This window comes from Platichthys flesus, chromosome 11 (assembly GCF_949316205.1).
Source record: "Platichthys flesus chromosome 11, fPlaFle2.1, whole genome shotgun sequence".
Taxonomy (NCBI): domain Eukaryota; kingdom Metazoa; phylum Chordata; class Actinopteri; order Pleuronectiformes; family Pleuronectidae; genus Platichthys; species Platichthys flesus.
This window is the reverse complement of record NC_084955.1, coordinates 15,152,654-15,168,086: the sequence shown is the minus strand read 5'-3', so window position 1 is coordinate 15,168,086 and position 15,433 is coordinate 15,152,654. Positions and strand designations below refer to the sequence as shown.

At 43.6% G+C, this 15,433-nt stretch overlaps 1 protein-coding gene across 2 annotated transcripts in view; it reads right to left on the bottom strand.

The window, feature by feature from the left end:
* Nucleotides 1-286: 286 nt before the first annotated feature.
* aplp1 (amyloid beta (A4) precursor-like protein 1) overlaps nt 287-15,433 on the bottom strand; it is a 32,390-nt gene continuing 17,243 nt past the window's right edge. Inside the window, exons 2-18 of one of the 2 annotated variants that reach the window (XM_062398623.1) lie at nt 12,922-13,092; nt 11,337-11,466; nt 9,643-9,755; nt 8,777-8,970; nt 8,348-8,670; nt 6,877-7,004; nt 6,084-6,158; nt 5,821-5,979; nt 5,198-5,326; nt 4,754-4,853; nt 4,307-4,489; nt 4,169-4,183; nt 4,002-4,069; nt 3,829-3,894; nt 3,540-3,683; nt 2,916-3,392; nt 287-507 (exon numbers count right to left, since the gene is read on the bottom strand). In XM_062398623.1, coding sequence (XP_062254607.1) covers nt 3,291-3,392; nt 3,540-3,683; nt 3,829-3,894; nt 4,002-4,069; nt 4,169-4,183; nt 4,307-4,489; nt 4,754-4,853; nt 5,198-5,326; nt 5,821-5,979; nt 6,084-6,158; nt 6,877-7,004; nt 8,348-8,670; nt 8,777-8,970; nt 9,643-9,755; nt 11,337-11,466; nt 12,922-13,092 — 2,100 coding nt within the window. In that variant the 3' untranslated portion in view covers nt 287-507; nt 2,916-3,290. The remainder of the gene's footprint in view (nt 508-2,915; nt 3,393-3,539; nt 3,684-3,828; nt 3,895-4,001; nt 4,070-4,168; nt 4,184-4,306; nt 4,490-4,753; nt 4,854-5,197; nt 5,327-5,820; nt 5,980-6,083; nt 6,159-6,876; nt 7,005-8,347; nt 8,671-8,776; nt 8,971-9,642; nt 9,756-11,336; nt 11,467-12,921; nt 13,093-15,433) is intronic. The other variant, XM_062398625.1, reaches the window with a different exon arrangement.

The following is a 15,433-nucleotide window of genomic DNA, read 5'->3' as shown; positions in this document are numbered from 1 at the left end:
ATTTTTTTCTTATTTTGGTTATTCAGTAATGCATAAACACAGGTTTTTTTAGTGTGAGGTAGGTTTCTTTTCTACAGAAATTCAACTAAGGGGACACTGGAGAGGGAAAAACCTAATTTTCCAGTGAGTAGGTGAGATAGTTTCCCCCCCCCCCCCCCCGATGACACTGGCTCCCACATCACAGAGCTCATTACGCAGGTAACGTCAGGGTCCATTTTTCCATCACCGGCGTGGTGTTGCCTCCATGTGCTGAGAGCTCAGAAAAAAGACAGCCACACTCTTTTATGGGTCATTCAATTTTTTTATTACACTATTAATAAGCTCGACCAGTTTTTATTACTCAGATTGCTTACAAATACAGTAACACAACAGAGCACCTTTTTTCTTTTCTTGCCAAATTAGAATATCTGTCTGCTTGTTTGTGGAGCCTGTCTTTGGTTAAAGGTCTGAATAGAAATGAAGGACAGCTCTCTCTGCGATGCTATCGACATCCCTCGAATCAATGCACTGGAATTGAAATCAGACAGACACAATCAATATCGAACATTTAGCAACCTGTACACAAATGGAGTAATTTTGTTCTACTTGTGCTTAATGCCACTCCTCGTCAATTAGCCGGAGGCCGTGTCCGTCTACATTTCACATTTCTTAACGTTATAAACTCGTGTTTTTCCTCAATCAAGCCTCTAAAAGTACATTACACGTGAAAAGCATGACCCCTTGATCCAACCGATTATAACATGTAAATAAAAAATACAGAATAATTACATCCAAAACACAGCTTTTGTAAAAGGCAATAATGCAGCAATTAAAATCTCAATAACATTGTTTATATTTCGTCGGGGGAAGTTAAGGGGACGGACCAACAGAGAAGTTTAGAGTTGGACAGAGGGTTGACGTACAAATGTGACTGGAGTAACTACAGTATACACCATTCTAAGTCTGCTAAATGCTGGTAGGAACCCTTCAGTGGTTTGGGAAACACAGGCAAGCTTATTCTCATCTAGGGTCTCAGTAGTATCATTACAAGATCGACTGACTTAAACTGTGAACATACAACGTTTTCATTCACTAACGTAGCTGTACAAATTATACAAGGGCTATGACTTCTCCTCGTCAACCGTCATAACACGACCGCAACCTGCAACGCACCGGCCTTTAGCGAGAGAAACCCACGATTAATGCAGAATTTTTCAAAAAAAAACTCGACAATCCGACTCTCTTGCTTATTTCAAAGCAAATATTTAAAGAAAAAGTAAAGAAAAACAAAACACGCGTAAACGACTCTTCCTCTGAATGGACGCAATGAATGGTTTGAAAGAAAAACTGCCACCGGCGTGGAATCGATAAGGGATGAGCAGATTTTTGTTTTTATTTTCTGTATTGATGATCTCTACTACAGAATTTAGCAAAAGAAAGCCTGATGAATAAAAAAACAAAAAAAGCAACGCTCCACCACGTGACCTTTCTGAACCACGATCTGATACAGTGGCTGAAGGAAATCAGAGTGACACATGAAGCAGGCAACGAATAAAGGACAGGGTGGGGGGGGGAGTCCCCTTTTCTAACTCGCCTCTACGGGGTATTATGTTGATCACAAATATGACAAACTACTATGAATCATTCAGTGAAATGCCGTGTAGCATTTACAGAGCAATTAACATTCAGTGGTGTTGAGTCCAGATAGGTCAAACTGGCAGGTTCGGAGACATACAGTAATTCTTTTTTACGCCCATCATGCCTGAGTGTGGTTCGGTTTTAAGACTCACACGCACACACAAACACACGCACACACACACACACACACACGCGACACTTCACACAACGGCAGCTGTGGCCTCTCAACCTCCGCTGCCTCTTTCGTACAAGTTCCTCTGCTCTGATAAGCACCTGACAAATGTGAAAGATGAACCGGCTGTTACATGAGGTGATGAGGGGGGGGGGGGGGGGGGGGGGGGGGATCAGGCATGTGGCATGTCGGTTGTGTTGCGTTCAAACGTCACTACTGCTATTAAGGTCTACTAGGGAGGGGGTGGAGGGGGGGGGTGATGCGTCACTGAAAAGAAGATGGAATCTCAACGTCTACCTTAAATACATTCAGAAAGAAGTTACTGTGTCGTTGTCTTGTGCTGGTTTTTACAACAGTCCGTTTTCAATCAGCCATGTTAGGAAAATGTTTTTTCTCCCTCTCGTATCAGCACAATGTTCTATTGTTATGTATTATTTCCATTACATCGATGCAAATTAATCATAGAAATGTCTACATCTAGTCGTATGTTATTTCGTACGTTATTTACAGTGTCCACTTCGAACGGTGACATTTTCCGACTTCTCATAAAAAAAGCAATGACAGGAACAACACAAATAAATACAGCAGCATCATACACCAAGTTGTCATGCTTGAATTAAAAATAACGTACTTCTGATTATTCCTGTGCTACGCTTCTTTAGGGCAGCAGGAGAAATCAAATGAACTCATTCACCGACTAGGTTAGCTAAATGGAATATTTGGTATATTTTTGCCAAATGATCAATAACAAAGAGGGCAGATCCTCTCAAGCCGACAAAAACAAAGTCTTGTTGTACCGCCAGCAAACACTTCTGTTTCGACCTTGTGTGATCTTTTTTCAAACGAAAGCCTAAATGTCTCACACGTCCCCGCGTCACGTCGTAGAATCAGAGGTACGGTCCGTGGTTACAGTAGCTCATGGAGGTCAGCTCGACAATTCGCTCTGTAAATTGCCCCTTTTTTCTTTTTTAAAGATCTCTGAGTGGGTTTTACAATTGAAAATTACACCGTAGTTTAACGAGGGTGTCATTCACACTCATCTACACAGATACATTATATCTAACTGTGGTACAATTGGAACAAATAGACTACTACTGAAAAATAAACACTATAAAGCATTACGCACCGTTCAATTTCAGTGAGGAGCGATGGATCAAGTCATGCCACTGGGACGGGTTTCCTGTCTGTGGTGTGAACGTTTTCAGGATTACGAAAATGCTGTGGCGCCGCTAAAGGAGAGAACGACCCTTAGACTCTAACCCCGGAGAGTACTAGATTACAATGGGTGAGGTGAGCTTGTGTGACGATGGTAAAGTTGCTGTTGGTCATCTACAATGGGTTTGGGATGTGCCCCGTTCTTACTCAATTATTTTTAATGTTTGCAACACGTCATAAATCCGTCAAAAGGGAGTGTACTTGTAACAAAGAGTGGTGTGGGGGGTGGGGGGTGGGGGGGGACAGAACATGTGGTCTGGCATGACTTGTTGGCGCCCCCGGTGTCTCAGTTCATCTGCTCAAAGAATTTGTAGGTGGGGTTCTCATAACCGTGGTTCTGCATTTTGTTGAGCTGCCGTTCCTCTGGTGTCAGCATGGGGTCGACCTGCTGCGAGACACACAGGGGCTCACATGATTACACGCTAACAACAGGTTCATGAGCACAGACCATCGACTCAGAGAATCCTATTTGTCCGATGGTAAACTTCATGTTAAAGGCCACAGATTTCATTTTAAGGCCCGTGTGGGGTCGTACCTCTACGATGCCGTGGCTGATGGTGCCGTACGGCTTCCTGCGCACCAGCAGCAGGCTGATCACCATCACCATGGCGATTGCCACGGCCACCACCAGCAGCCCCACCATGGCGCCGCGGTTGAACGTCTCCAGGGCGTCGGGTTGCTACGGAAAGAAGACATTAAAGAAGGAGGACACGCAGGGAGAGGATTAAACGTGTGAGTTTCATTTGAATTTGTGTTTTTCTTTTGAGCATTTCCATTTTTCATTTAAACAAAAGAGCGTCATGTTGATTATATTCAGTCCTGACCAGTTCATCTCTCGCAATCTCAGCAGGCTTGTTGACGACCTGCTTGAGCTCTGCAGAGGTGTTGATCTAAGCACAGAGACAATGAACATGAATAAAGATAGCATACAAACACAAGCCAATTATTTCTATGTGCAAATCTGAAATATCCCCATCTAAATTTATAACGATCTTACCTTTTCCTCATATTCATAAGTAGGGCCTCTCTCGGACGTGGTGTAATCATATTCATCAACTGCAGACACTGTGGATGGAGTCAAAGACGCAAGAACATGTTTAAGTGTGAGCAAAAGTAATAATGAGATAAACATCTATGTTGTTATGATGCTGAACAGCGGCTCACCTTTCTTATTAGACTCTGCAGGGAGGAAAAAAAGGTGGAAGTCAGAGGAGAAGTTACATAATTATGTATAACACGTCACTTTACACAATAGGGACAGACTTAGGATTTTTTGATCTGTGTGTGTGTGTTTGTGTGTACCAGTTGGTTGTTGACCAATGCGGGGAGGATAAGGCCTGCTCTGGAAGTTTCTCTCCTCTTCCTCTTCATCGTCCTTCTCCTCCGCGCTCTCAGCCGGCAGAAGCTCCTCCGTTGTGCGGGTCTCAGAGAAGGAGGTGGTCATGAGCTCCACGATGTCTCCTCGCTCGGCCTTGAGCAGCTCCTCTGCAGGTCACACATGATGACAATTTGAAAAATCACAAGTCCCCTGGTGGCTGGCTGCAGTATAGGTCATAAATCCTGCCTCCACCATGTTAATTGTGAGGACATGGAACAGACGAGCAGCGCAGACTTCGTCTCCAAACGCACACGATGGCAGAGTTTGTATCCAAGGATATTTTAGATTTATGGATAGTGGGAGGATGTGGAAACGCTTTGTCCATCTTCATACAGACTGATCAAAATAATCAGCAAACAATTAACACTTACGGATGTCATTGTGCAGCTCTTCAGCCAAATTAGGATCCTTGTACAGCAGAGCCAGACTCTGGTTCATCCTCTCCTCAATCACATGGAGATGAGTGTACACCTGAAAAATAGAAATAATTCATTGGACTTCCGCTTTTTCACCAAGAAAGCAAAAGAAAAGAACATGAGCCGTGAAGAGAGCAGCACTGAATTGGTTCCTTAATTGAATCCACGATGGAGACCTGTCTAGAATAGCTTTTTCTGAAGTCAGCAAAGACAGACTTTGATGTTAGTTTAATGAAAAGAGAATTCGTATCCGTTTCACCTCTCACAGATCAGTTTGATAACTTATCTTACGTACTAACCCTTCAGTCCACGATGTTCTGTCTGTTTCATGGTCAGCAGAAAAAGAGCCTTGCATCCCAAAAACAGAGATGAGAGCAAACACTGATTTCAGACACACACCTGGAATTTCATCTGCTCAGCCTTCTGGGGGTCGACAGCTACAATATGCTCGTAGTGCCTGAGTGTGTGTCTGCGGTCCTTCTGCTCCGCAGCCATGTATCGCTTCAGAGCCTGCAGCACGCGCTCCGGCTGGAAGACAAAGTTGAAGAAATGCCAGAGATGGAGTTAAAGGTTTGTCATTGTCACACACTTTGTTGTTTTTGTATTCTTTGGCCTCCTCTGTGCTCCATGATGCACTTCCCAGGAATGTTTCTAGAGAATTTGGGGGCCAAAGGTAAAACGGACCTGTGGGGGCCCTACATTGGGTCAAACCAAAACAAGACACCGAATCCACTACCAAAAAATACACATGACACCAAACCCCGTTATTACAATGTTCGAATGATTCATTTAGTAGCAAATTTAGTGCATACTCATACACATAGTTAATAGTAAATAAGAAAGTGCTGACCCCCACCACTATCCCAAAGCACATCAAAGAAACACATACATTTATGCATTATATTCTTCAACCAAATCATTGGGTATTCATACATTGAAAATCATAGAATTTGGCAATGCCCCTCAGCTTGCGGGCACCATGCCGGCCCTGCCCACCCTGTTGCAACGCCCCTGACACTTACCTGAGGGGGATCGGACTGTACGGCAGTCAAGTAGTTCTCCAGAGCCAGACGACGGTTGTTGTTGAGAATAGCCTCCACTCTGGCGAGATGAGTCTCCACCAGCCGCTGCCTCTCTCCGGCGACCTGCTCCTCCAGCGTCTTCAGCACGGACTGGAAGTGCTGACAGAGGGAAGACGAGGGAGAAGTGACAAGGACGAGGTTAATCTCTTTCCACGGGAGAATTTAAACCGCAGAGTAAAGCAGGACAGAGAAGGTCCCCGTACCTCGTTCAGGGCCTGTCGCTCTGACTTTGGCAGATTCTTTGACTGGTTGTCTGCCTCGGCCCATTCCTTCATAATCTGAGGAAAAGAAAGAGGCTGAATCAGTCAGATACACTAGAAAGCAGCAGACTGCCTCTTATTTAAAGAACACACACGAGACAGAGAGGTATCCATCCTGTCATCAAAGAAAGTAAATACATGTAGGCCCCGAAATGACAAAACACGAACAGGAAACAAAACATGTCAGTTATGAGGAATGTAAGTACAAACAGTACAAACAGTTTTAAACACATAACCCTGCAGCTGTAAAGATATGTTTTTTTTTAGATTAGCGGCTTGGCAGCAACATCACATTCTCAGCGTGCAATACCACAGCCAAACACACAAATCAGAAAAGAAAATCTTGAAGTTGTACAGAAGTCTTGTTGAGATCGTGAGCAAAGATAAACACCCACATACAGGCAAACATGACTAGATACACAGTGTGATGAACTCTAAGCTCCCACCACATATGAAACTCTGCCTTGGTACATTGATAAACTATTATAAGGTTTATGGAAGGCAATGACTGGTTTCTAAACCAAAATAATAAGGATGGATTAAATTAGAGAATATACCATCAATGTAGACGCCCAAACCAGTTTAACACTTTTTTGGGGGCATATGTGAAATTTATTTGTATCTTTTCAGTTTCTGAATGCAGGTGAACAGGTCCATGCCAGGGCCCCTGTCTTCCTGTGAGGTAGATGACAGAGCCAACCCAGCATGAGCCTGCTCTCATCCCTGTGAAACACACCTCATTGATGCGCTTCATCCTGCGCTCCTCCAAGTCGGTTTTGGCACGCAGGAAGTAGGCGTGCTCAGTGTCGTCCACCGGCTTCTCGAAATAAACATCGACGCCATCTGTGAGCCCGGGCGTTGTCGCTGGATGGGAAAGGGACAGAAAACAGAGGTTGTTGCTGCTGTGCCTTCTGCAAGGGCCCTAGAGCATGATCCTGTAATTAAAGGGTCAAAACATGACAGGGTTCGGCTGAGAAAGTAGTGAGACTGAAGGACTGGAGGGGGGGGGGGGGAATGAACACGTAAGAATGGAGAACCACTTTGTCCTGGAGAGAGTCTGGATGGAAGATATTAGTTCTTATGTTTTATTTATAATCCCGGCACAGAACAAGAACATGTTGTGTAAGACACAGGATTAATCGTTACTCTACTTTGAGGAGCTTTCAACTGATCCAAATTTAAGAAAATAATATTACGGGAAAAACTGCTGACATTAGGGGCCCCAGTTTGCTTTGATTCATTACTTTTATCATTTTAAATGCAAGTACAAGAGTTATTTAAGGTGGGGGATAATATTTTCATGATGTAAGTGGCACAGTTCGGTTTAGAAATGAAACGTACAATATATAACTTCGCCCGGCTAACTGGCAGGAAGTGTGTTGTTCATACATACAGTGACCACTATCCCAGTGTATCATTCTGAGGTTGTCCTTATTTAACTTCATATGTTGGTCAGCTGCTCCATTTACTATGCAAACTAAAGTCATCACTGCTGAGGCCTGTGGGTTGTGACTGTTCTGACATGCACACGCATACACACACACACCCACACCCACACCCACACACCCACTCTGTCTGTGAAGATGCCTGGAATAGACTGAGGATGTTGAAGTGCAGCAAATGCGTCTCAATCGCCCCCTCGTGGCCGCATGTGGTACAAGCCATAAACTCTGCCTCCTCCACTTAAGTGGATGGGACATGGTCCAGACAAAATGTTAATGTCAATTTTTTTTTTTTAAGATGGTGTCTGTCATTATTTTGGTAGATCTTCACACTGACGTATGTGTGTGGCTGTTAATTTAGTTAAGAGGTGAAACGTTGTGATTGCTGAGACTGATTCACGATTGGTTCAGTGCTTGAATCCGCACGCCCTCATTACTGTGGCTTGGTTTCCCCCGAATGCTACTGCGTAGACCCCGGCTACAAATGTTCAAGATGGCAGTGTTCGAATCCGGGGTATTTGGGCTTTATTTCTAGATGGTGGAGCGTGGTAGATACTGATACCACATCCATGCATGAGTTGGATGGATGAGAAAAAAAGGCATCTTCCCATCACGGGCGGATAAAGGGAGGCAGAGAGCAACGGGCACAACTCTGTTCTCTGTCACTTGTCAGTTTTGACTATGTTTACTGCTACTAAACAAGTTTAAGTATGATTCTTCTCAAATAATTAAGAAAGATTAAGGGGAAAAATGAGGGACACTCACAGCTGTCCTTCATCAGAGGTGCAGAGGGGGTTGGTTTGTGGCTCTTCTCGTAGTAGAACGAGTCCAGATAGTCGGTGGTCTGGTAGGGACCTGAGTCAATGGGGTATTCATACTCCTCTGGGTCTTTCCCCACTGTCGCCTGTGCTTCATCCTCATCCTCATCCTCCTCCGCATCCTCCTCATTCACAACCTCCTCCTCTTCCTCCTCTTCCTCTTCATCCTCCTCTTCCTCCACCACTTCATCATCCTCCTCTTCCATATCGGCCTCGTCCACATCTGTGACAGGTGGAGAGGGGCTTGGGGTGGGGGCCGTTACTTTGGTGCTGTGGAAAAAGTGTCAACAGTCGTAAGTCTGATGCCGACCAGCAGGCACAAACATCAGTTCACCGACATCTCTATGTGGTCAAGCTGAATATATTCATGTCTTACACAGAAGTAAGTTTTCCGCTGGTCTCGGATGTGAATGTCTGAGGAGCAGCTGGGATCTCTCTCTCCTCTGCGTCTCCTTTACCACTGGTGCCCCCCCGGCCCGGGCAGCACACGTACTCGACGCCCCGGAAACGGTTGCCACACGGCAGCAGCATCCCGTAGCTGTGGAGCTCCAGATTGTCGGCGCTGCATTCCTGAGAGGAAGACAATCCGATGCCCAAAGTTAGAAACACACTTTGTGTGTATTGTGTATAAGGGTTAGGGTTGAAATGAAAATGTTACGTCACCCCAAAGTTTTGTGTGTGTGTGAGTGTGTGTGTGAGAGGACGAGGAGTGTCCCTGAATGGTAGACAATGTGGTGGGTGAGGGGGTTTGGTGTCAGCAAAGATTTATTTATTACTTTTTAAAATATAGATAAATGTCATGACCTACAGACGTCCCAAAGGGTTGACTCTACGTCAGCATTGGTCCTGCAAGGTCCAAGACAGCTTAAAACACTAGGTGGCTTATGAGCCATGTTCTTTAATAAATTTGGTTATAAATATAATATCAAAACCAGCATTCATGAATTAAAAACAACAGTCCTTTAATTTTGTTTAAAACTCAAAAACATTTTTCAGTCCGGTTTCTCTTCGATATTTGAAAGTTCAAAGAAAGTTTAAATTCTGAATATATGAAGGAGTGTTAGATCTTTTCTTTTCTAACAAACACCCAGGTAGGTGACAGACCAAGTATGACGTGATACACAACACACAATTTGACTGGTCTATGGTCTTCTACTGCTATGTGCACCAGTAGAAAGTCAAATAAAAATACTTTTCTGCTTGAATGTGAGTATAAAACTGCCATTTCCCCACTCCTCTCACCTCTTTAGCTATGTTGTGCCAGTACACGTAGCTCACGCACGCATCCATCTGCTCCTGGTGGAGGAATCGGCAGCGGTCGGGCACCAGCAGGGCCTCGCTCACGTACTCGCCCCCTGCAGGAAGAGTGTGGTGAGGTCAGTGGAAGGTGACTTCACGTAGCGTCAGTGTTAAAGTTTAACTGGACTTGACCAGACGTCGATGCTGCTTTAACGTGAATGAGCACAGGCTGTGTGAGTGTGATTGTGAACCAGCAGAGTTCAATGCGAATGGGAAGCACAAATTACCTCTGACAGAATCATAACTGTGTTTACTACAGAAACAGCACCGAGTCACAGACATAAAGTCCAACGTGCTTTGCTTAAAATGAATATAAACCATTTATTTCAGAGATCATAAATGTGGGAGACTTCTTTGTTTTATACAATAAACCACAGAGAAATGAAGAACAACTTTTACAGTCTGTTTCTAACTGCATTTTAATCCTGCTCCTTATACAACACTGTTATTGCCCTGTGTTCTTTGGGGCTCGTGTACTAACGGATGTTTTCACCCCTACGACAATAGCATAATAGAACATCAACGAAACCAGAGTCAGTTCTACACAGTGCCGTGACGTACGAATAAAAGTGCTTCAAGACTTTAGAGTGACTCATCGTTTATTAGTCATCCTTTCATTCACTCGTCTATCGTCGACAGTAACCCCCTGGTGGCTGGAAACAGGCATGGCCCATCTGCAACACACACTGTGGACCTGTACATGGTGCTTTGTGTGTTTCAAACTAATTACCATGATGTAGTAACACCATTAGAAAACTGTGGCACTGGGAGAGATGCGGGGAAAGATTGCACCTGGATATCAAACCGTGAAATCACAGTGAAGCCATGTGTGGAACTAAATGAAAATCTGAGGTCATCACTCATCCTGTGAGGTGATGGATTATTGGTACAGGCACGAACATGCTCTGACACCGAAAAGCGGTTTGTGTCACTCTTCATTATGTTTCCTAGTGTTGATATTTCACAAGACCCTTGAAGACGCAACAAGATCCGTTTTGTGTTATGATGAAATCTCCACAAGACGCACTATTTGTTTCTGCAGGTTTCAACAAGTTCAATTTAAGAGATTCAAAGTCAGTTTTAAGACAATGAAGAAATGAAAATGAAAAAGACTCATCGTAGCCCCAGAGTTACTTAGAGTTGAAGATGAGGTGAAGTGTTAAATGAACGTTAACACAATTAACACCTACTTAAACATATTTAAAACCCAGTGCTATAAATATATTTTAACTATTACCGACATTTTAAGGCATTGAAGTTCTGATGACTACATTTTAGATTTTTTTTTTTTCCACCCTGTTCATTCTTAATGCTCTTGTCTTGTTATGGATTTCTTGATTTGTCTTTGAGAAACTTTGAGAGTAGAAGCCATTTTCTAGTTTCACTAAAAATATATGTCATGATCGCAAGTAAACACTCATTCTAGAATTGATAGATTATTCTTTGAGCTTCTTTATTCTCTCCGTCATTCAAGATAGAAAACTAACCGAGCCCGACCACAAGCCGACTGCTCGTGTTTGAATCCAACTCGAGCAAGAAGTTTTCCCCGATTACAGGCATGTGCAGCTCAAAAAAAACAAGGAGATAGTCCTATGTGTTGTAAATATCTAATGGGCAGCGATGGGTGTTGTTCTTACCTAGACAGCGGTAGGGCAGCACTATGAACGGATGAGGCTGGCAGTGTCCCCAGCCTTTCTTGCACCAGGCGAGGATGGTGACGGGTCTTTGGGACTCCTCTATATGGGAGATCGGAAGCGCTGGGTACATCTGGACGAGGAGGCACATGCAGAGACGACAGAGGCACAGAACAGAGAGATGGATGGACAGAACGGAGGGGTTGGAGACGAGGGGAGCGGTGGACGGAGAAGAAATGGTCAGAGAAAAGTTTGGGGGGGGGGTTTTAAGTGGCAGGATCAGGAAAAAACAGGAAGGGTCCACAGTCAGTGGGGAGATGGCTTACAAGGGAAAGAGTCATGCAACATTTTCTCTAACTGCTCATAAGAAGCTGTGAAAGGCCTTTGTGTATGACAAACCAGATTTATAACTTCAGTGAACATGGTTGTCTTAAAATATTTCCAAATCTAACTTATATTTAAAGCAACACTGTGTAACTTTACTGAGTAACAGCGCCCTCTGCAGCCACAAGTGGTGAATTATTATGTCAGGATTCTGATTAGGTGGCTTCGATGTAGAGAAAAAGTAAAGCCTCTGACTGCTTAGTCCCACCTACTGAGCTGAAGCACACTGGAACTGTTTATTACCCATGATCCATGGCTTCCTGAACTAGAAGAGCTGCTGCCGTAACAAATACGCAAATCTCTTGTTTCAAATCCTTAATATTTGAATTTCTCTTACTGAATATCGGAGATAAACGCAGATTTTGAATTACTCCTACATCTTTTCAACTGATCTACAGTTCATGATTTCTCTGGAATTGATTCTGGCGATTTAAGCAGCGGCTCTCAGTCATTTATCCAGGATATTGTACCTGCTCCCCAAAGTAAATGGATCAGGGTTAGAAGTCGGAATTAAAGCTTCAATATTCTCCCAATTATAAGTGAGTGAACGATCACATCTATTTTGAAGCTGCTGTTTTGAGGTTTCAAAAAGTTACGTAGGGTTGCTTTAAAGTCGAGGCCAATCAATTGAGGCACAAGCTTATAATGAGGATGAATGGGGAGAGTGCCCACTGACTGAATGCATGAATCTAAAATGCTTTTTTTAAATAATAACCATCACAGGCGCATTATGTGCCAGCTAATCTCATCACAGTCCACTCAGGCCCATGCTATGTGTACTTTGGCTTCCAGGTGGCGCTTGGTTGCCTCTACAGTTGCACTTGGAATGAATATTTACAAAGGGGGGGTTTGTGGAGAGTATGTGTGCCTGTAATCACCTTACAGCAGAAGAGCACACATATCGGGTAACAAGAGAGGGATAAGTGGATGGTGGCAAAATTGAAATATTGCAATATTTCAACAGGCCCCTATCTCTCTACTATATATGGTTATATATATATATATAGAATTAATAGGGCAGGAGTTAGACAAACAAAATTAGAGAAAGATAATGTGAAATAATTTCTTCTTATTCATTTCTTGTTTCATCCTTTCTTTCCTTTGCCATTAAGATTCTGATTTTGATAATGCTGCTGTTGAGATGTATTGATCCAGACTGATGGTCATTAGGGCTGACGCAGCCTTATTTATTTCGGGATCCTACCTTCTGACAGTAGGCCAGGATTTCACTGGGGTCCTTGAAGCAGCCCTGTTGGCCCCAAGAATCGGGTTCCCACTGGCCAGTCTGTAGGTTCATGTGCAGGAGCTGACGGCCACAGAACATGGCAATCTGTGGCTGGGCGCCTGGCCCGTTGACCTCAGCCATGGCCAGAGCCTAGAGAGAGAGAGAAACAGAGAGAGAGGTGAGGTGAAGAGACGTCGATACAAACACAGTGGCAGATAATATTGTGTTTGAAGCTGATCCAGGGAGAGTACACCACAGATAATTCCTAAATGCACTCCAGCACTATCCAACATTAGGGCCGAGAGTGTAGGCCAGGGCGCAAGACTGAGAGTGAGTCAAGGATCGAAGATTGAGGAAGGGAGAGGAAGCTAATGCACAGGAGAACTTGGTGCACACGGCGAGCTGTAAGAGAATATTGGTAGAGCTAAAAATCAGGAGCGATCCACAGAATACTACCAGTTGATATAACCCTGAAGGTAATGAGGAATAGAGCTACTAAAAAAAACCTGACTTAAGAGTAAATATGTTGTTCAAGGTGTACAGCAACAATATGCAAGAGTATGTAAAAGATGACTTCCTCCTGGTTCCCCTCCTCCAGCGTCTTTCTAGGATGTTGTTATTGATCATTGGATATGCTGCCTCTGCCTGGGCCCGGGGGACCCCACACAGAGGAACAAACAGCAGCCGGGGCTGGGAGTCAGGTGTTAATACAAGCTCATTGACCGACAGGCCACTTCACTACATTAACACACAGCACAGAGGGCCCGGGGAGGACTACAGGAGGGGAGGGGTTAGGCAGAGAGGGAAAAGCTCTATAAACGGCACAAACAAGGACTTCATCTACCTTCACAGACCGAAGACATGACGGCAGCGGGCCCCCGAGAATCACAGTAGGGCGAAAAAACATATTGTGTTGCACTAGAAGTCTGAGTCATCTCTGGTGTAAGAAAAGTGAGCTGTTTACCAAAGACAATCACACGGCAGGTCACTCAGCTCCAGCACGAGATGTCACTTTTTCATGGCAGCACTTGACAGTCACATTCATGAGGGAGAAGACGTGATAATGTTTACATGTCCAACCCTGAACCTCTTCAAAAAGGCATCCCGCGCCCCGGAGCCCATGTGTATCACATCTCCTTTCATGTGCGCTGACAGACAGAGAGATGGATCTACTGACGACAGACGAGATGAGCGACGCGGAGCCAATTAGAAGGAAATCGCCTAAAGGGAAGAAACTGCAGGGAAAAGAAATAGGGTTCGAGTGACGCCTGATCAAAGGGAAGCCCTTCTCTGGCCCGACCGGAGCGCCAGCGTTTGAAGTCCTGATTAAAATTCATACAGAATCAAATAAATATATGAAACCCCTTTGAGTAAATGTACAATAAATATAATGAGCTCAGAGCAGTCTGTGCATTATAATTACGCTAAGAGGAGTTTGTGTTTCTGCATGTCTTTGCAGATTTCTTACAAATTACGTCTCGGCTTTTCCATTACTGCTGACCATTTCTAAAAGCAAACCAGGATTTATGAATGGACTTTCTCCTACTTCATCAGCCACTGTATTTCTCCATGCATTACAAAAAGTATCATTACGTGCTGGTTGTAGATAAAACATTTTATTACTTTTTCTCCTTTAAACGTAATTCATCTTTTGAAATGCTCCAATTTGACCTTTTACACTTTCTTGTTGTGAATACTTCTCATTGTTTGTCTTCTGAGGTTTTTAATGCGAAAGTCTTCAGCCGTCAGCACCTTGTCATCTCCACTGTGATGGATTACTCCTCTCAAACAAGTTTCAAGTCCCTGCAAGTTAATGATCTCCACATTATTCAATGAATGGAACAAATTTGATACTGCAAAGATATAGAAAACATTACTGCAGTACAGCTTTAGAGAGTGGTGGGTTGGGGATTTTTAAGTTCACAGTCAATAAATGTTTAGAGGTTCAGTTAGTAAGATTAAGGTGAAAGGGATCTATTGGCAGAAATTGAAAACGAAATAATCCTAGTGATTTTTTAACTAGTGTGTTTCATCTAAATTACACAACTTGTTGTTTTCTTCAGCCTAGAATGAACCATTTATATTTAAATACTTTATGAGCGGGTCCTCTCTACGGAGGCCACAATGTTTTTTACAGTAGTCCAAAGTGGACAAACTAAATCCTTTTGAGTTTGTATGATGACCGAAGGCTACCACGGGTTCTTCTTCATGTTTTGAAAGGGAGGGTGAGGTAAAGGGGGTTTTAGCTGCAAAATGCCACTTCACCACTAGGTTTCACTAAATTCTACACACCTTTAACCTTATCTCTTTTATTTACATCTTCACAGTATAAAATGTTGGATTCTTGTGGGATACAAACTGCATGTGCTCTTTTTTGACAGTGCTGAATTGGAGCTTTGTATGGGTTAGGTGTATTGCTGGATAAGCACAGAGGAAAACAGTGCTGAAGCTGCTGAACAAGCTGCTGAGCTAATGTCTAAATAGATATATC